Source organism: Pseudophryne corroboree, chromosome 4 (genome assembly GCF_028390025.1).
Source record: "Pseudophryne corroboree isolate aPseCor3 chromosome 4, aPseCor3.hap2, whole genome shotgun sequence".
Lineage (NCBI taxonomy): Eukaryota > Metazoa > Chordata > Amphibia > Anura > Myobatrachidae > Pseudophryne > Pseudophryne corroboree.
The window spans coordinates 944,468,200-944,489,261 of record NC_086447.1 but is presented as its reverse complement, the minus strand read 5'-3'; the positions used below and the strand labels follow the sequence as shown (position 1 = coordinate 944,489,261).

At 52.7% G+C, this 21,062-nt stretch overlaps 1 protein-coding gene across 5 annotated transcripts in view; it reads left to right on the top strand.

The window, feature by feature from the left end:
• EPRS1 (glutamyl-prolyl-tRNA synthetase 1) overlaps positions 1 to 21,062 on the top strand; it is a 362,185-nt gene that overhangs the window by 24,278 nt on the left and 316,845 nt on the right. For 4 of the 5 annotated variants that reach the window (XM_063919127.1, XM_063919126.1, XM_063919129.1 and 1 more), the window contains 4 exons: positions 2,165 to 2,259; positions 3,907 to 4,033; positions 14,130 to 14,322; positions 18,413 to 18,584. In XM_063919127.1, coding sequence (XP_063775197.1) covers positions 2,165 to 2,259; positions 3,907 to 4,033; positions 14,130 to 14,322; positions 18,413 to 18,584 — 587 coding nt within the window. Of the gene's footprint in view, positions 1 to 2,164; positions 2,260 to 3,906; positions 4,034 to 14,129; positions 14,323 to 17,789; positions 17,812 to 18,412; positions 18,585 to 21,062 lie in introns of those variants that run through there. The other variant, XM_063919130.1, reaches the window with a different exon arrangement.

Genomic DNA, 21,062 nt, shown 5'->3' with positions numbered 1-21,062 from the left:
GCCCCCGACCAGTGACCCGGCCTAGCCCCCGACCAGTGACCCGGCCTAGCCCCCGACCAGTGACCCGGCCTAGCCCCCGACCAGTGACCCGGCCTAGCCCCCGACCAGTGACCCGGCCTAGCCCCCGACCAGTGACCCGGCCAGTGACCCGGCCTATCCCCCCGACCAGTGACCCGGCCTATCCCCCCGACCAGTGACCCGGCCTATCCCCCCGACCAGTGACCCGGCCTATCCCCCGACCAGTGACCCGGCTTATCCCCCGACCAGTGACCCGGCCTATCCCCCCGACCAGTGACCCGGCCTATCCCCCCGACCAGTGACCCGGCCTATCCCCCGACCAGTGACCCGGCTTATCCCCCGACCAGTGACCCGGCTTATCCCCCGACCAGTGACCCGGCTTATCCCCCGACCAGTGACCCGGCCTATCCCCCCGACCAGTGACCCGGCCTATCCCCCCGACCAGTGACCCGGCCTATCCCCCCGACCAGTGACCCGGCCTATCCCCCGACCAGTGACCCGGCTTAGCCCCCGACCAGTGACCCGGCCTAGCCCCCGACCAGTGACCCGGCCTAGCCCCCGACCAGTGACCCGGCCTAGCCCCCGACCAGTGACCCGGCCTAGCCCCCGACCAGTGACCCGGCCTAGCCCCCGACCAGTGACCCGGCCTAGCCCCCGACCAGTGACCCGGCCTAGCCCCCGACCAGTGACCCGGCCTAGCCCCCGACCAGTGACCCGGCCTAGCCCCCGACCAGTGACCCGGCCTAGCCCCCGACCAGTGACCCGGCCTAGCCCCCGACCAGTGACCCGGCCTAGCCCCCGACCAGTGACCCGGCCTAGCCCCCGACCAGTGACCCGACCAGTGACCCGGCCTAGCCCCCGACCAGTGACCCGGCCTAGCCCCCGACCAGTGACCCGGCCTAGCCCCCGACCAGTGACCCGGCCTAGCCCCCGACCAGTGCCCCGGCCTAGCCCCCGACCAGTGACCCGGCCTAGCCCCAGACCAGTGACCCGGCCTAGCCCCCGACCAGTGACCCGGCCTAGCCCCCGACCAGTGACCCGGCCTAGCCCCCGACCAGTGACCCGGCCTAGCCCCCGACCAGTGACCCGGCCTAGCCCCCGACCAGTGACCCGGCCTAGCCCCCGACCAGTGACCCGGCCTAGCCCCCGACCAGTGACCCGGCCTAGCCCCCGACCAGTGACCCGGCCTAGCCCCCGACCAGTGACCCGGCCTAGCCCCCGACCAGTGACCCGGCCTAGCCCCCGACCAGTGACCCGGCCTAGCCCCCGACCAGTGACCCGGCCTAGCCCCCGACCAGTGACCCGGCCTAGCCCCCGACCAGTGACCCGGCCTATCCCCCCGACCAGTGACCCGGCCTATCCCCCCGACCAGTGACCCGGCCTATCCCCCCGACCAGTGACCCGGCCTATCCCCCCGACCAGTGACCCGGCCTATCCCCCGACCAGTGACCCGGCTTATCCCCCGACCAGTGACCCGGCTTATCCCCCGACCAGTGACCCGGCCTATCCCCCCGACCAGTGACCCGGCTTATCCCCCGACCAGTGACCCGGCTTATCCCCCGACCAGTGACCCGGCCTAGCCCCCGACCAGTGACCCGGCCTAGCCCCCGACCAGTGACCCGGCCTAGCCCCCGACCAGTGACCCGGCCTAGCCCCCGACCAGTGACCCTACCAGTGACCCGGCCTAGCCCCCGACCAGTGACCCGGCCTAGCCCCCATTTAAAGTCATGTTATAAATATCCATTCAGAATGTGAATTTAGTGCTGCAGAGGAAATCCTCAGAAGGCAGCAGAAATAATCCCCATAGTGTAGTGATGGCAGAGGAGAGTGCGGAGCCGCAGTTGTGTTGTACCGTGTCATTGGTGATCATTGTTTTCTCATTGTCACGCACTGGCTGCAGTACCGCTGCTCACCTTGTGGTGGTGCTCTCATCAGTCTGTGTTCTGCATCTGATGCATGCACCTAGAACACCCTGATCAGCGGCTCCTGCTCTCCCCAGCACTCCTGCTCCCGGGTGACCTGGCTGTCAGACGTGTGTGCGCCCCTGGACTGGCAGCGTTCTAGGTGTATAGATGTATGTAGCCGTCACCTTGTATATAGGACGCCTTGCTATGTAATAGTGATGTCCGGACGTTTATTCTTTCAGCCTCCTGACAAGAAACAAGATGTTGGAAAGTTTGTGGAGCTGCCGGGTGCAGAGATGGGGAAAGTGGTAGTAAGATTCCCCCCCGAGGCCAGCGGGTAAGTCACCTGAGCTCCATATCGCAGCGTCGGTTATCTGCTGGCTGTAGTGGAAGTCACCTGAGCTCCATATCTCAGCGTCGGTTATCTGCTCGCTGTAGTGGAAGTCACCTGAGCTCCATATCGCAGCGTCGGACGCGTCGGTTATCTGCTCGCTGTAGTGGAAGTCACCTAAGCTCCATATCGCAGCGTCGGTTATCGGCTGGCTGTAGTGGAAGTCACCTGAGCTCCATATCTCAGCGTCGGACGCGTCGGTTATCTGCTGGCTGTAGTGTAAGTCACCCGAGCTCCATATCGCAGCGTCGGTTATCGGCTGGCTGTAGTGGAAGTCACCTGAGCTCCATATCTCAGCGTCGGACGCGTCGGTTATCTGCTCGCTGTAGTGGAAGTCACCTGAGCTCCATATCGCAGCGTCGGTTATCGGCTGGCTGTAGTGGAAGTCACCTGAGCTCCATATCGCAGCGTCGGTTATCTGCTGGCTGTAGTGTAAGTCACCCGAGCTCCATATCGCAGCGTCGGTTATCGGCTGGCTGTAGTGGAAGTCACCTGAGCTCCATATCTCAGCGTCGGTTATCGGCTGGCTGTAGTGGAAGTCACCTGAGCTCCATATCGCAGCGTCGGTTATCGGCTGGCTGTAGTGGAAGTCACCTGAGCTCCATATCGCAGCGTCGGTTATCGGCTGGCTGTAGTGGAAGTCACCTGAGCTCCATATCGCAGCGTCGGTTATCGGCTGGCTGTAGTGGAAGTCACCTGAGCTCCATATCTCAGCGTCGGTTATCGGCTGGCTGTAGTGGAAGTCACCTGAGCTCCATATCGCAGCGTCGGTTATCGGCTGGCTGTAGTGGAAGTCACCTGAGCTCCATATCGCAGCGTCGGTTATCGGCTGGCTGTAGTGGAAGTCACCTGAGCTCCATATCTCAGCGTCGGTTATCGGCTGGCTGTAGTGGAAGTCACCTGAGCTCCATATCGCAGCGTCGGTTATCGGCTGGCTGTAGTGGAAGTCACCTGAGCTCCATATCGCAGCGTCGGTTATCGGCTGGCTGTAGTGGAAGTCACCTGAGCTCCATATCTCAGCGTCGGTTATCGGCTGGCTGTAGTGGAAGTCACCTGAGCTCCATATCGCAGCGTCGGTTATCGGCTCGCTGTAGTGTAAGTCACCTGAGCTCCATATCTCAGCGTCGGTTATCGGCTGGCTGTAGTGGAAGTCACCTGAGCTCTATATCGCAGCGTCGGACGCGTCTGTTATCGGCTCGCTGTAGTGTAAGTCACCTGAGCTCCATATCGCAGCGTCGGACGCGTCGGTTATCGGCTCGCTGTAGTGTAAGTCACCCGAGCTCCATATCTCAGCGTCAGACGCGTCGGTTATCGGCTAGCTGTAGTGGAAGGAGAATGTTTGCAATGGTGGTTGCAGTCTGTAACGCTGCATGTTTACCATTACACTGGCTATACCGTTACAATGCTTTAAGCTGCGGTTTATCTGTGTCGGAATATTGGTGTCTGCTGGTGCTGATCTCTGCATGTCGACGTTATGAATGCGTTTGTCCCATTATATCAGCTCAGTAAGGAAGGAAATATGATTAGCCAGTGCCAGCCCTTTCCTTCTGCACTCAGTGCACCGTATGTAAGGTCTGTGTCCGCCATTCCCAGGTACCTGCATATCGGACATGCGAAGGCCGCTCTGCTGAACCAGCACTACCAGCTCACCTTCCGGGGGAGACTCATCATGAGATTCGATGACACCAATCCCGAGAAAGAAAAGGAGGACTTTGAGAAGGTAAATGGAGGGCTGAACATATAGCAAATTATACTGTGACTGCTTATAGCAGCACAGAGTATATCAGGAGGTGAGTGACCCGTCATAAGAGGCAGCAGGAAGCCACAGACTGAGAGTTATATAGTGGGAGGAGCAGGGTCCCCAGCAGCACAGAGTATATCAGGAGATGAGTGATGTGTCAGTGAGGACAGGGCTGCACAGGGGCAGTGACATGATGTGAGGAGGAGAATGGAGGCAGCAGGAAGCCACAGACTGAGAGTTATATAGTGGGAGGAGCAGGGTCCCCAGCAGCACAGAGTATATCAGGAGAGGAGTGATGTGTCAGTGAGGACAGGGCTGCATGTGACGGGGCAGTGACATGATGTGAGGAGGGGAATGGAGGCAGCAGGAAGCCACAGACTGAGAGTTATATAGTGGGAGGAGCAGGGTCCCCAGCAGCACAGAGTATATCAGGAGATGAGTGATGTGTCAGTGAGGACAGGGCTGCATGTGACAGGGGCAGTGACATGATGTGAGGAGGGGAATGGAGGCAGCAGGAAGCCACAGACTGAGAGTTATATAGTGGGAGGAGCAGGGTCCCCAGCAGCACAGAGTATATCAGGAGATGAGTGATGTGTCAGTGAGGACAGGGCTGCATGTGACAGGGGCAGTGACATGATGTGAGGAGGGGAATGGAGGCAGCAGGAAGCCACAGACAGAGTTATATAGTGGGAGGAGCAGGGTCCCCAGCAGCACAGAGTATATCAGGAGAGGAGTGATATGTCAGTAAGGACAGGGCTGCATGTGACAGGGGCAGTGACATGATGTGAGGAGGGGAATGGAGACAGCAGGAAGCCACAGACTGAGAGTTATATAGTGGGAGGATTAGGGTCACCAGCAGCACAGAGTATATCAGGTGCTGAGTGACTTGTGAGTGAGTACAGGGCTGCATGTGACAGGGGCAGTGACATGATGTGAGGAAGGGGAATGGAGGCAGCAGGAAGCCACAGACTGAGAGTTATATAGTGGGAGGAGCAGGGTCCCCAGCAGCACAGAGTATATCAGGAGATGAGTGATGTGTCAGTGAGGACAGGGCTGCATGTGACAGGGGCAGTGACATGATGTGAGGAGAGGAATGGAGGCAGCAGGAAGCCACAGACTGAGAGTTATTGTGACAGGACGGTCCCGTACGAAAGCACTCGCCGCTTTCGCGTCCCGTCTCCTAACATAGTATCTGAGGTTGAAAAAAGACAATTGTCCATCGAGTTCAACCTATTTGTGGTCTCCTATGCATGATGATTTGACTAAAATTTCTGACTGATGCTGCTGTCAGCCATTGCATTTTATCCCTATTTATAGTAACTATAATGCATGACTATGCACCATACCCCTGGATATCCTTTTCCAATAGGAATTTATCTAACGCATTCTTAAAGGTGTTGACAGATTCCACCATTACAACTCCCTCGGGCAGGGAATTCCAAACACGTATTGTCCTTACCGTGAAAAAGCCTTTACGCCGTATTGTGCGGAATCTCCTCTCCTCTCCTCTAACCTGAGCGAGTGTCCACGAGTCCTCTGTGTTGATCTAACCAAAAACAGGTCCCGCGCAAGCTCTGTGTATTGTCCCCTTATATATTTGTAGATGTTGATCATATCCCCTCTTATTCTCCGCTTTTGCAATGTAAACATGCCTAATGTTTCAAGCCTTTCCTTGTATTCCATCGTCTCCATGCCCTTAATTAGTTTGGTCGCCCTCCTCTGTACCTTTTCAAGCTCCAGGATATCCTTTTTGTAGTACGGTGCCCAGAACTGTACACAGTATTCAAGGTGTGGCCTCACTAGTGATTTATATAACGGGAGTATAATACTCTCGTCCCTAGCATCAATACCCCGTTTTATGCATGCTAATATCTTATTAGCCTTCTTTGCTGCAGTCCTACTTTGGATACTACTTCTTAGCTTGCTATCTATGAGGACACCTAAGTCCTTTTCCAATCCTGCGCACAGATTGGAAGGTTAGGTCACACGAGGCCTGACCACATAGGGGATTCCCGCTTACCGTCAGTAACCGCCTGTTACTGACTCCACCCACTGCGCTGTGGGCGGGTTTATGCTGCCACCACCAAACTCCTAACCTGCCGTGGCATTTGGAACCACGGTTCTGCTCTGTATGTGCCGACGCACTGCCTTACCACACCTGTGTGGTGTTGACGAATCCCCACTAGCCACTTGCTAGGCCTCTACCAGTAGCTGGGGAAGGCGGAACTTGGCAACGTTTAGGTGCTTCCCTGGACAGCCGGAGGACGGGGCTAGGTTTGGCCTAACCCTGTAGGTCACAAGATGAAGCAGTCTTCTTGAGGCAATGATGTTTATTTGCTCAATGATAATAACCTTTCTCTAACGTCCTAGTGGATGCTGGGGACTCCGTCAGGACCATGGGGAATAGCGGCTCCGCAGGAGACAGGGCACAAAAGCAAGCTTTTAGGATCACATGGTGTGTACTGGCTCCTCCCCCTATGACCCGCCTCCAAGCCTCAGTTAGGTTTTTGTGCCCGGCCGAGAAGGGTGCAATCTAGGTGGCTCTCTTAAAGAGTTACTTAGAAAAAGTTTTTAGGTTCTTTATTTTCAGTGAGTCCTGCTGGCAACAGGCTCACTGCATCGAGGGACTTAGGGGAGAGATTTTCAACTCACCTGCGTGCAGGATGGATTGGATTCTTAGGCTACTGGACATAGCTCCAGAGGGAGTCGGAACACAGGGCTCGCCCTGGGGTTCGTCCCGGAGCCGCGCCGCCGACCCCCCTTGCAGACGCTGAAGATGAAGAGGTCCGGAACCAGGCGGCAGAAGACTCTCAGTCTTCATCAGGTAGCGCACAGCACTGCAGCTGTGCGCCATTGTTGTCAGCACACTTCACACAGCGGTCACGGAGGGTGCAGGGCGCTGGGGGGGGGCGCCCTGGGCAGCAATGTATAATACCTGTATGGCGAAAAATACATCACATATAGCCCTTGAGGCTATATGGATGTATTTAACCCCTGCCAGATATCTAAAACTCCGGAGAAGAAGCCCGCCGAAAAGGGGGCGGGGCCTATTCTCCTCAGCACACAGCGCCATTTTCCCTCACAGAAAGGCTGGTGGGAAGGCTCCCATGCTCTCCCCTGCACTGCACTACAGAAACAGGGTTAAAACAGAGAGGGGGGGGCACTGATTTGGCGATATGTATATATATTAAAATGCTATAAGGGAGGAACACTTATATAAAGGTTGTCCCTGGATAATTATAGCGTTTTGGTGTGTGCTGGCAAACTCTCCCTCTGTCTCCCCAAAGGGCTAGTGGGTCCTGTCCTCTATCAGAGCATTCCCTATGTGTGTGCTGTATGTCGGTACGTGTGTGTCGACATGTATGAGGAAAATATTGGTGAGGAGGCGGAGCAAATTGCCTGTAATGGTGATGTCACTCTCTAGGGAGTCGACACCGGAATGGATGGCTTATTTATGGAAATTACGTGACAATGTCAACACGCTGCAAGCCGGTTGACGACATGAGAGGGCCGGCGAACAAATTAGTATCTGTCCAGGCGTCTCAAACACCGTCAGGGACTGTAAAATGCCCATTTACCTCAGTCGGTCGACACAGACCCAGACACGGACACTGATTTCAGTGTCGACGGTGAAGAAACAAACGTATTTTCTTTAAGGGCCACACGTTAAGGGCAATGAAGGAGGTGTTACATATTTCTGATACTCCAAGTACCACAAAAAAGGGTATTATATGTGAGGTGAAAAAACTACCTGTAGTTTTTCCTGAATCAGATAAATTAAATGAAGTGTGTGATGATGCGTGGGTTTCCCCCGATAGAAAATTATTGGCGGTATACCTTTTCCCGCCAGAAGTTAAGGCGCGGTGGGAAACACCCCTCAGGGTGGATAAGGCGCTCACACGCTTACCAGAACAAGTGGCGGTACCATCTACGGATAGGGCCGTACTTAAGGAGCCAGCTGATAGGAGGCTGAAAAATATCCTAAAAAGTATACACACACATGCTGGTGTTATACTGCGACCAGCGATCGCCTCAGCCTGGATGTGCAGAGCTGAGGTGGCTTGGTCGGATTCCCTGACTAAAAATATTGATACCTTTGACAGGGACAGTATTTTATTGACTATAGAGCATTTAAAGGATGCATTTCTATATATGCGAGATGCGCAGAGGGATATTTGCACTCTGGCATCAAGAGTAAATGCGATGTCCATATCTGCAAGAAGATGTTTATGGACACGACAGTGGTCAGGTGATGCAGATTCCAAACGGCACAAAGATGTATTGCCGTATAAAGGGGAGGAGTTATTTGGGGTCGGTCCATGGGACCTGGTGGCCAGGGCAACTGCTGGAAAATCCACCGTTTTTTACCCTAAGTCACATCTCTGCAGAAAAAGACACCGTCTTTTCAGCCTCAGTCCTTTCGTCCCTATAAGAGTCATATCTGCCCAGGGATAGAGGAAAGGGAAGAAGACTGCAGCAGGCAGCCCATTCCCAGGAACAGAAGCCCTCCACCGCTTCTACCAAGTTCTCAGCATGACGCTGGGACCGTACAGGACCCCTGGATCCTACAAGTAGTATCCAAGGGGTACAGATTGGAATGTCGAGAGGTTTCCCCCCTCGCAGGTTCCTGTAGTCTGCTGTACCAATGTCTCCCTCCGACAGGGAGGCAGTATTGAAAACAATTCACAAGCTGTATTCCCAGCAGGTGATAATAAAATTACCCCTCCGACAACAAGGAAAGGGGTATTACTCCACACTATATGGTGGTACTGAAGGCTAGGTGAGACCTATTCTAAATCTGAAAAATTTGAACACTTACAAGGGTTCAAATCCAGATGGAGTCACTCAGAGCAGTGATAGCAAAGAACAAGGGGACTATATGGTGTCCCGGGACATCAGGGATGCTTACCTCCATGTCCTAAAATTTGCCTTTTCTCACCAAGGGTACCTCAGGTTCGTGGTACAGAACTGTCACTATCAGTTTCAAGACGATGCCGTTGGATTGTCCAAGGCACCCCGGGTCCTTACCAAGGTAATGACCGAAAGGAGGATTCGTCTTCAAAGAAAATGGACGACCTCCTGATAAGAACAAGGTCCAGAGAACAGTTGGAGGTCGGAGTAGCACTATCTCAAGTAGTTCTACGACAGCACGGGTGGATTCTAAATATTCCAAAACCGCAGTTGTTCCGACGACACGTCTGCTGGTCCTAGGGATGATTCTGGACACAGTCCAGGAAAAGGTGTTTCTCCCAGAGGAGAAAGCCAGGGAGTTATCCGAGCTAATCGGGATCCTCCTAAAACCAGGAAAAGTGTCAGTGCATCATTGCACAAGAGTCCTGGTAAAAATGGTGGCTTATTACGAAGCGCTTCCATTCGGCAGATTTCACGCAAGAACTCTTCAGTGGGATCTGCTGGACAAATGGTCCGGATCGCATCTTCAGATGCATCAGCGGATAACCCTATATCCAAGGACAAGGGTGTCTCTCCTGTGGTGATTACAGAGTGCTCATCTTCTAGAGGGCCGCAGATTCGGCATTCAGGATTGGATGCTCGTGACCACGGAGGCCAGCCTGAGAGGCTGGGGAGCAGTCACACAAGGAGTGTGATCAAGTCTGGAGAATTCTCTCCACATAAATATACTGGAGCTAAGAGCAAATTTATAATGCTCTAAGCTTAGCAAGACCTCTGCTTCAAGGTCAGCCGGTATTGATCCAGTGGGATAACATCACGGCAGTCGCCCACGTAAACAGAAAGGGCGGCACAAGAAGCAGGAGGGCAGTGGCAAAACTGCAAGGATTTTTCGCTAGGCGGAAAATCATGTGATAGCACTGTCAGCAGTGTTCATTCCGGGAGTGGACGACTGGGAAGCAGACTTCCTCAGCAGGCACGACCTCCACCCGGGAGAGTGGGAACTTCATCGGGAAGTTTTCCGCATGATTGTGAACCGTTGGGAAAGACCAAAGGTGGACATGATGGCGTCCCGCCCGAACAAAAAATGGGACAGGTATTGCGCCAGGTCACGAGACCTTCAGGCGATAGCTGTGGACGTCCTGGTAACACCGTGGGTGTAACAGTCGGTGTATGTGTTCCCTCCTCTGCTTCTCATAACCAAGGTATTGAGAATTATAAGACATAGAGGAGTAAGAACTATACTCGTGGCTCCGGATTGGCCAAGAGGGACTTGGTAACCGGAACTTCAAGAGATGCTCACAGAGGACTAATGGCCTCGGGAGCTAAGAAGGGATTTGCTTTCAGCAAGTACCATGTCTGTTCCAAGAGGAACCGTGGCATCGGCCTTTAAGAAAGGACCTGCTCCAGCAGGGACCTTGTCTGTTCCAAGACTTACCGCGACTGCGTTTGACGGCATGGCGGTTTGAACGCCGGATCCTAAGGGAAAAGGCATTCCGGAAGAGGTCATACCTACCCTGGTCAAAGCCAGGAAGGAGGTGACCGCACAACGTTATCACCACATGTGGTAAAAATATGTTGCGTGGGTGAGGCCAGGAAGGCCCCACGAAAAAATTTCAACTAGGTCGATTTCTGCACTTCCTGCAAACAGTAGTGTCTATGAGCCTCAAATTGGGGTCCATTAAGGTTCAAGTTTCGGCCCTATAGATTTTCTTCCAGAAAGAATTGGCTTCAGTTCCTGAAGTCCAGACGTTTGTCAAGGGAGTATTGCATATACAGCCCTTGTGTGCCTCCAGTGGCACCGTGGGATCTCAACGTAGTGTTGGGATTCCTCAAATCATATTGGTTTGAACCACTCAAATCTGTGGATTTGAAATATCTCACATGGAAAGTGACCATGCTGTTGGCCCTGGCCTCGGCCAGGCGATTGTCAAAATTGGCGGCTTTGTCTTACAAAAGCCCATATTTGATTTTCCATTCGGGACAGGGCAGAACTGCGGACTCGTCCCCAGTTTCTTCCTAAGGTGGTGTCAGCGTTTCACCTGAAACAACCTATTGTGGTGCCTGCGGCTACTAGGGACTTGGAGGACTCCAAGTTGCTAGACGTTGTCAGGGCCCTGAAAATATATATATATATATAATTCCAAGACGGCTGGAGTCAGAAAGTCTGACTTGCTGTTTATATTGTAGGCACCCAAAAAGCTGGGTGCTCCTGCTTCTAAGCAGACTATTGCTCGTTGGATTTGTAGTACAATTCAGCTTGCACATTCTGTGGCAGGCCTGCCACAGCCAAAATCTGTAAATGCCCATTCCACAAGGAAGGTGGGCTCATCTTGGGCGGCTGCCCGAGGGGTCTCGGCTTTACAACTTTGCCGAGCTGCAACTTGGTCAGGGGCAAAACACGTTTGCTAAATTCTACAAATTTGATACCCTGGCTGAGGAGGACCTGGAGTTCTCTCATTCGGTGCTGCAGAGTCATCCGCACTCTCCCGCCCGTTTGGGAGCTTTGGTATAATCCCCATGGTCCTGACGGAGTCCCCAGCATCCACTAGGACGTTAGAGAAAATAAGATTTTACTTACCGATAAATCTATTTCTCATAGTCCGTAGTGGATGCTGGGCGCCCATCCCAAGTGCGGATTGTCTGCATTACTTGTACATAGTTATTGTTACAAAAAAATCGGGTTATTATTGTTGTGAGCCATCTTTTTTAGAGGCTACTTCATTGTTATCATACTGTTAACTGGGTTCAAATCACAAGTTGTACGGTGTGATTGGTGTGGCTGGTATGAGTCTTACCCGGGATTCAAGATCCTTCCTTATTGTGTACGCTCGTCCGGGCACAGTACCTAACTGAGGCTTGGAGGAGGGTCATAGGGGGAGGAGCCAGTACACACCATGTGATCCTAAAAGCTTGCTTTTGTGCCCTGTCTCCTGCGGAGCCGCTATTCCCCATGGTCCTGACGGAGTCCCCAGCATCCACTACGGACTATGAGAAATAGATTTATCGGTAAGTAAAATCTTATTTTAAAAAGGCTCCTCCCTATTGCTAGGGGCAACAGCATACAATCAGATGTTTCAGCAGAATAAAGATGGTACAATACACTCTGGAGGCACGCAGGCCTCTTTTTTTATGTCAGTTTTCCACACAGTACCACAGGGGGGTAAACCCTCCCTGTCTTCTCCAACCAATCAGGTTATCGCACAAAATATAAATAAATTACATTTTACAAGTATGTCAGTAAGTGCAAAAAAGCTATTTCCTTTTTCCTGCCACACAGACAAAGTTTTGTATAATTTAAACTCCAATTCCTACCACCTGGGAGGTTACACTTCACCATTGATGCATTTAACACACAGCTTTAAATACGGTTTGTATTGGATTTACCAAACAAATATTCTTCCTTCCTGCATCTACCATTCAGGATTCGTATATCAATTAAATCAGCTACATGAAACAAACAGGTTCCAAGCCCATAGACTTTATCTATGGGATAAGGAGATCCCACGTGATTAGCATCTTTATACATCAAAAGGTTTTGTCATTCACACCTCTCTGCTAGGACAGGGCCATTAGCATGCCACTTCCTACTGACAGGAGATGATTATTCAGACATCTATAGTAAGTGCATTTTAAAACCAACACAGCTTACACATTCCTTCTAAGTGCTGGCATTTGCATTAAATATAACATTGGTGAAAACACAGTAGTAAATATATTTTTGAATACCTGGTGCCTAGCACCCACACTACATTTAAAGATGGCGTTTAGCACCAGTGCACAGTTTAAAAGTGGCGCCAAGCGCCCATTGTCCTTGAATATGGCGCCGGTCACTGAGGGTTAACCCCTTCAGTGCCGCGCTGCCATTGTCCACGTGGGCTGGGGTCTCTCCGGCCACAGTTATATAGTGGGAGGAGCAGGGTCCCCAGCAGCACAGAGTATATCAGGAGATGAGGAATGTGTCAGTGAGGACAGGGCTGCATGTGACAGGGGCAGTGACATGATGTGAGGAGGGGAATGGAGGCAGCTGGAAGCCACAGACTGAGAGTTATATAGTGGGAGTAGCAGGGTCCCCAGCAGCACAGAGTATATCAGGAGATGAATGATGTGCTAGTTGATCACTTGGCCAGATATTGGTGCAGATGTATTAACCTGGAGAAGGCATAAGGAAGTGTTAAACCAGTAATATGTGCAAGGTGATAAAGACACCAGCCAATCAGCTTCAATATGTAAATTAATAGTTAGGAGCCGATTGGCTGGTGTGTTTATCACCTTGCACATATTACTGGTTTATCACTTCCTTATGCCTTCTCCAGGTTATACATCTGCCCCTCAGTATCTTACGCTTTGATCAGTTTCCTGCCTCAGTGCCACTTCATTAGCCAAGTCCTGCGTCAGCTTGCATTAACCTTGTGGCTCTGGATAGTATTACCTCTCTGGTTGGTCCTCACCAATGAGGTGATTGATAGAACACTGCAGAAGTGACCGTTTGTCACATGGTTTGGAGGTCCTGCTAGTGTGAAGAATAGGGTTCCCCGTTATAGGTCTTTTGTGTATTGCTGCTCCTCTTTCTCCAGGGAGGAGGGCTACTAAGGAGATTATATCGGGTTGTGTCAGCTCTTGCCATGCCAGCCGGTGCTTCGTATTAGTGTTTCAGCAGAGTCTTTGTGTTTCCCCTGTCTGTATTTGGGCGTTCAGGCTTGTACAGTACATGGAAGGAACTCCCTTTATGTTCCGTGTTCTGTTCTCCTGTGTTACCTCACCTAGATGTATTTTTCTCCTGACTATTGTCCCATCAGCGCCCTCATCTCATGCGAGGCTGTTCTTAGAGTATTTGTGCGCCTGTTCTAGGAATCCTCTGTGGATGTAATGTATGGTCTGCAGGTTCTAGAGGTTCTCATGCACATACAGGAAGGTAGACTGGTCCTCCTGTGTCAGTCTCCTGCAATACGCGTGGTTATTCTGTGGTGAGCACAGCACATTCCGCCAGGCGGTCACTCTTGGACAGTGCACCACAAGGAATTGGCACACCAGACGGGTCACATGGGCATCCTTGTGTTTCTTGTTTGGAGGGAACATGCATGGTTTGTAGAGGATTAATTCATGGTTTCCGTGCAGGGGAAGCTGTATATAATGGAGAGTGATGATTTCTTGTGCTGTCACTCAGGTTATTCTGGAGGACGTGTCCATGCTGCAGATACAGCCGGACCAATTCACGTACACCTCTGACCACTTTGAGAAGATAATTCAGTACGCAGAGAAACTGATCGAGGAGGGAAAGGCGTACGTGGATGACACTCCTGCAGAACAGATGAAATCAGAACGTGAGCAGAGGACGGAGTCCAAACACAGGAATAACGGTGAGTCTATCCCTACGTGTAACCTCTGGCTCTATCCGAGTAACTCTACTAATACATAAAAAACCCTGAGGGTGACAGGTGAGCGCAGCCCTGCCCCCACCAAATAACTGACCCTAAGGGTGACAGGTGAGCGCAGCCCTGTCCCCACCACATAACTGACCCTAAGGGTGACAGGTGAGCGCAGCCCGGCCCCCACCACATAACTGACCCTAAGGGTGACAGGTGAGCGCAGCCCGGCCCCCACCACATAACTGACCCTAAGGAGGACAGGTGAGCGCAGCCCTGTCCCCACCACATAACTGACCCTAAGGATGACAGGTGAGCGCAGCCCTGTCCCCACCACATAACTGACCCTAAGGATGACAGGTGAGCGCAGCCCTGCCCCCACCACATAACTGACCCTAAGGGTGACAGGTGAGCGTAGCCCTGTCCCCACCACATAACTGACCCTAAGGATGACAGGTGAGCGCAGCGCTGTCCTCACCACATAACTGACCCTAAGGATGACAGGTGAGCGCTGCCCTGTCCCCACCACATAACTGACCCTAAGGATGACAGGTGAGCGCAGCCCTGTCCCCACCACATAACTGACCCTAAGGGTGACAGGTGAGTGTAGCCCTGTCCCCACCACATAACTGACCCTAAGGGAGACATGTGAGCGCAGCCCTGCCCCCACCACATAACTGACCCTAAGGATGACAGGTGAGCGCAGCCCGGCCCCCACCACATAACTGACCCTAAGGGTGACAGGTGAGCGCAGCCCGGCCCCCACCACATAACTGACCCTAAGGGTGACAGGTGAGCGTAGCCCGGCCCCCACCACATAACTGACCCTAAGGGTGACAGGTGAGCGCAGCCCGGCCCCCACCACATAACTGACCCTAAGGGTGACAGGTGAGCGCAGCCCGGCCCCCACCACATAACTGACCCTAAGGGTGACAGGTGAGCGTAGCCCGGCCCCCACCACATAACTGACCCTAAGGGTGACAGGTGAGCGCAGCGCTGTCCTCACCACATAACTGACCCTAAGGGTGACAGGTGAGCGTAGCCCTGTCCCCACCACATAACTGACCCTAAGGGTGACAGGTGAGCGCAGCCCTGTCCCCACCACATAATTGACCCTAAGGGTGACAGGTGAGCGCAGCCCTGTCCCCACCACATAACTGACCCTAAGGATGACAGGTGAGCGTAGCCCGGCCCCCACCACATAACTGACCCTAAGGGTGACAGGTGAGCGCAGCCCTTCCCCCACCACATAACTGAACCTAAGGATGACAGGTAAGCGCAGCCCTGTCCTCACCACATAACTGACCCTAAGGGTGACAGGTGAGCGCAGCCCTGTCCCCACCACATAACTGACCCTAAGGGTGACAGGTGAGCGCAGCCCTGTCCCCACCACATAACTGACCCTAAGGATGACAGGTGAGCGCAGCCCTGACCCCACCACATAACTGATCCTAAGGATGACAGGTGAGCGCAGCCCTGTCGCCCACCACATAACTGACCCTAAGGGTGACAGGTGAGCGCAGCCCTGTCCCCACCAGATAACTGACCCTAAGGGTGACAGGTGAGCGCAGCCCTGTCGCCCACCACATAACTGACCCTAAGGGTGACAGGTGAGCGCAGCCCTGTCCCCACCAGATAACTGACCCTAAGGGTGACAGGTGAGTGCAGCCCTGTCCCCACCAGATAACTGACCCTAAGGGTGACAGGTGAGCGCAGCCCTGTACCCACCACATAACTGACCCTAAGGGTGACAGGTGAGCGCAGCCCTGTCCCCACCAGATAACTGACCCTAAGGGTGACAGGTGAGCGCAGCCCTGTCCCCACCAGATAACTGACCCTAAGGGTGACAGGTGAGCGCAGCCCTGTCCCCACCAGATAACTGACCCTAAGGGTGACAGGTGAGCGCAGCCCTGTCCCCACCAGATAACTGACCCTAAGGGTGACAGGTGAGCGCAGCCCTGTCCCCCACCACATAACTGACCCTAAGGGTGACAGGTGAGCACAGCCCTGTCCCCACCCCATAACTGACCCTAAGGATGACAGGAGAGCGCAGCCCTGTCCCCACCACATAACTGACCCTAAGGGTGACAGGTGAGTGCAGCCCTGTCCCCACCAGATAACTGACCCTAAGGATGACAGGTGAGCGCAGCCCTGTCCCCACCACATAACTGACCCTAAGGGTGACAGGTGAGCGCAGCCCGGCCCCCACCACATAACTGACCCTAAGGGTGACAGATGAGCGCAGCCCTGTCCCCACCACATAACTGACCCTAAGGGTGACAGGTGAGCGCAGCCCTGTACCCACCACTTAACTGACCCTAAGGGTGACAGATGAGCACAGCCCTGTCCCCACCACATAACTGACCCTAAGGGTGACAGATGAGCGCAGCCCGGCCCCACCACATAACTGACCCTAAGGATGACAGGTGAGCGCAGCCCTGTCCCCACCACATAACTGACCCTAAGGGTGACAGGTGAGCGCAGCCCTGTCCCCACCACATAACTGACCCTAAGGGTGACAGGTGAGCGCAGCCCTGTCCCCACCACATAACTGACCCTAAGGGTGACAGGTGAGCGCAGCCCTGTCCCCACCCCATAACTGACCCTAAGGGTGACAGGAGAGCGCAGCCCTGTCCTCACCACATAACTGACCCTAAGGATGACAGGTGATCGCAGCCCTGTACCCACCAGATAACTGACCCTAAGGGTGACAGGTGAGCGCAGCCCTGTACCCACCACATAACTGACCCTAAGGATGACAGGTGAGCGCAGCCCTGTCCCCCACCACATAACTGACCCTAAGGGTGACAGGTGAGCGCAGCCCTGTCCCCACCACATAACTGACCCTAAGGGTGACAGGAGAGCGCAGCCCTGTCCCCACCACATAACTGACCCTAAGGATGACAGGTGAGCGCAGACCTGTCCCCACCAGATAACTGACCCTAAGGGTGACAGGTGAGCGCAGCCCTGTCCCCACCAGATAACTGACCCTAAGGGTGACAGATGAGCGCAGCCCTGTCCCCACCACATAACTGACCCTAAGGGTGACAGGTGAGCGCAGCCCTGTCCTCACCACATAACTGACCCTAAGGGTGACAGATGAGCGCAGCCCTGTCCCCACCACATAACTGACCCTAAGGGTGACAGGTGAGCGCAGCCCTGTCCCCACCACATAACTGACCCTAAGGGTGACAGATGAGCGCAGCCCTGTCCCCACCACATAACTGACCCTAAGGGTGACAGGTGAGCGCAGCCCTGTCCCCACCACATAACTGACCCTAAGGATGACAGGTGAGCGTAGCCCTGTCCTCACCACATAACTGACCCTAAGGATGACAGGTGAGCGCAGCCCTGTCCCCACCACATAACTGACCCTAAGGATGACAGGTGAGCGTAGCCCTGTCCTCACCACATAACTGACCCTAAGGATGACAGGTGAGCGCAGCCCTGTCCCCACCACATAACTGACCCTAAGGATGACAGGTGAGCGCAGCCCTGTCCTCACCACATAACTGACCCTAAAGGTGACAGGAGAGCGCAGGCCTGTCCTCACCACATAACTGACCCTAAGGGTGACAGGAGAGCGCAGCCCTGTCCCCACCACATAACTGACCCTAAGGGTGACAGGAGAGCGCAGCCCTGTCCTCCCCACATAACTGAGCACAATTTAATTAAATCTCTCTTGAATTTCTCAATAAGAAGCTTTTGGACTTTGGTGTCAGAAATAAATGCTGCTACTCTAAGGTGCTGTGATCTAAAAAAGTTTTCATATGTTCCATACACTTCTGAAAGAGGAACGTGAGAAGAGTTCTGACCCCCGCACTGACCAGGACATTAGTGTAGGGCAGATGTGTTCCTATAATCTTTCCTTTCTCTGGCAGAGTATGCTGGTGCTATGTCAGGGATCCCACCATCTGGTTGGCCTCGTGTCTGTATATATAGAATATTAGGGTACACATGCCAGGTGTTTAGAGCGTACTGTCAGGATGCCTCTCGGTGACTGCTACAGGAATGCCGTTACATCTGCTGTTTCTCTGCTATGACCTCTCGCTAGTATTAGGTAAATGTTGGTTTTCATTTGCAGCGGTAAAGAAGAACCAGCAGATGTGGGAAGACATGAAGAAGGGAACGCAGTTTGGCCAGACCTGCTGTCTCCGCGCTAAAATTGACATGAACTCCAATAACGGCTGCATGCGAGATCCAACTTTGTTCCGCTGCAAGACGCAGCCACATCCACGGACAGGAAGCAAGTACAAGTAAGTGAAAAGCAGGCGACAAAAGACTTACCTTATGCTTGCTGACTGGCTGGAGGGTTTAATTGTTCCATTGTCAGAATCTGTTTTCAGAAGTACAAATCCTGATTAATCTCTGTATCTTGGAGCATTTATAGGTTTGTACATGCAGGGAGTGGAATTGTCATACTCCTGTTAGAGGAACTCCTCTAGTTAGGCTCTATTCTCCTGCTTACTGCACCACTTAGGCTGTAGCGTAACTATCCGGAGATTAATTGGACAAATGATTCATGTGATACTGCTAGGGGCAATAGGTTTATAAATACACTAAATGATAACTACTTACTTCAACTAATCGAGGAACCAACTAGGTACAATGAAATTTTAGACCTGGTATTAACAAACAATGGGTAATTGGTAACAAATATTTCTCTAACGTCCTAAGTGGATGCTGGGGACTCCGTCAGGACCATGGGGTTTAGCGGCTCCGCAGGAGGCAGGGCACAATAATAAAAGCTTTAGGATCAGGTGGTGTGCACTGGCTCCTCCCCCTATGACCCTCCTCCAAGCCTCAGTTAGATTTTTGTGGCCGGCCGAGAAGGGTGCAATCTAGGTGGCTCTCCTGAGCTGCTTAGAATAAAAGTTTAAGTTAGGTTTTTTATTTTCAGTGAGTCCTGCTGGCAACAGGCTCACTGCTACGAGGGACTTAGAAGAGAGAAGAAAACTCACCTGCGTGCAGGATGGATTTGCTTCTTAGGCTACTGGACACCATTAGCTCCAGAGGGAGTCGGAACACAGGTCTCACCCTGGGGTTCGTCCCGGAGCCGTGCCGCCGACCCCCCTTGCAGATGCCGAAGTTGAAGAGGTCCAGAGGTCCAGAAACAGGCGGCAGAAGACTTTCAGTCTTCATAAGGTAGCGCACAGCACTGCAGCTGTGCGCCATTGTTGTCAGCACACTTCATACCAGCGGTCACTGAGGGTGCAGGGCGCTGGGGGGGGCGCCCTGGGCAGCAATGTATTATACCTTTTTTATGGCTAAAATACATCACATATAGCCCTTGAGGCTATATGGATGTATTTAACCCCTGCCAGATCTCACAAACTCCGGGAGAAGAGCCCGCCGTTTTAGGGGGCGGGGCCTATTCTCCTCAGCACACGGCGCCATTTTCCTGCTCAGCTCTGCTGTGAGGAAGGCTCCCAGGCTCTCCCCTGCACTGCACTACAGAAACAGGGTTAAAACAGAGAGGGGGGGCACTTATTTGGCGATATGATTACATATGTGAAAATGCTATTAGGGAAAACACTTGTATAAGGGGTTGTCCCTGTATAATTATAGCGTTTTTGGTGTGTGCTGGCAAACTCTCCCTCTGTCTCCCCAAAGGGCTAGTGGGGTCCTGTCCTCTATCAGAGCATTCCCTGTGTGTGTGCTGTGTGTCGGTACGTGTGTGTCGACATGTAGGAGGACGATGTTGGTGAGGAGGCGGAGCAAATTGCCTGTATTGGTGATGTCACTCTCTAGGGAGTCGACACCGGAATGGATGGCTTATTTAGGAATTACGTGATAATGTCAACACGATGCAAGGTCGGTTGACGACATGAGACGGCCGGCAAATAAATTAGTACCTGTCCAGGCGTCTCAGACACCGTCAGGGGCTTGTAAAAACGCCCATTTACCTCAGTTGGTCGACACAGACACAGACACGGACACTGACTTCAGTGTCGACGGTGAAGAAACAAACGTATTTTCCTTTAGGGCCACACGTTACATGTTAAAGGCAATGAAGGAGGTGTTATATATTTCTGATACTACAAGTACCACAAATAAGGGTATTATGTAGGGTGGGAATAATCTACTTGTAGTTTTTCCTGAATCAGATAAATTAAAGTGTGTGATGATACGTGGGTTTCCTCCGATAGAAAATTATTGGAGGTATACCCTTTCCCGCCAGAAGTGAGGGCGAGTTGGGAAACACACCTTAGGGTGGATAAGGCGCTCACACGCTTATAAAAACAAGTGGCGTTACCGTCTCCAGATACGGCCGCCCTCAAGTAGCCAGCTGATAGGAAGCTGAAAAATATCCTAAAAAGTATATACACACATACTGGTGTTATACTACGACCAGCAATCGCCTCAGCCTGGATGTGCAGCGCTGGGGGGGCTTGGTCGGATTTCCTGACTGAAAATATTGATACCCTTGACAGGAACAATATTTTATTGACTATAGAGCATTTTAAGGATGCATTTCTATATATGCGAGATGCGCAGAGGGATATTTGCATTCTGGCATCAAGAGTAGATGTGATGTCCATATCTGCCAGACGATGTTTATAGACACGACAGTGGTCAGGTGATGCAGATTCCAGACGGCACATGGAAGTATTGCCGTATAAAGGGGCGGTCCATCGGTCCTGGTGGCCATGGCAACAGCTGGAAAATCCACTTTTGTTACCCCAAGTCACATCTCAGCAGAAAAGGACACAGTCTTTTCAGTCTCAGTCCTT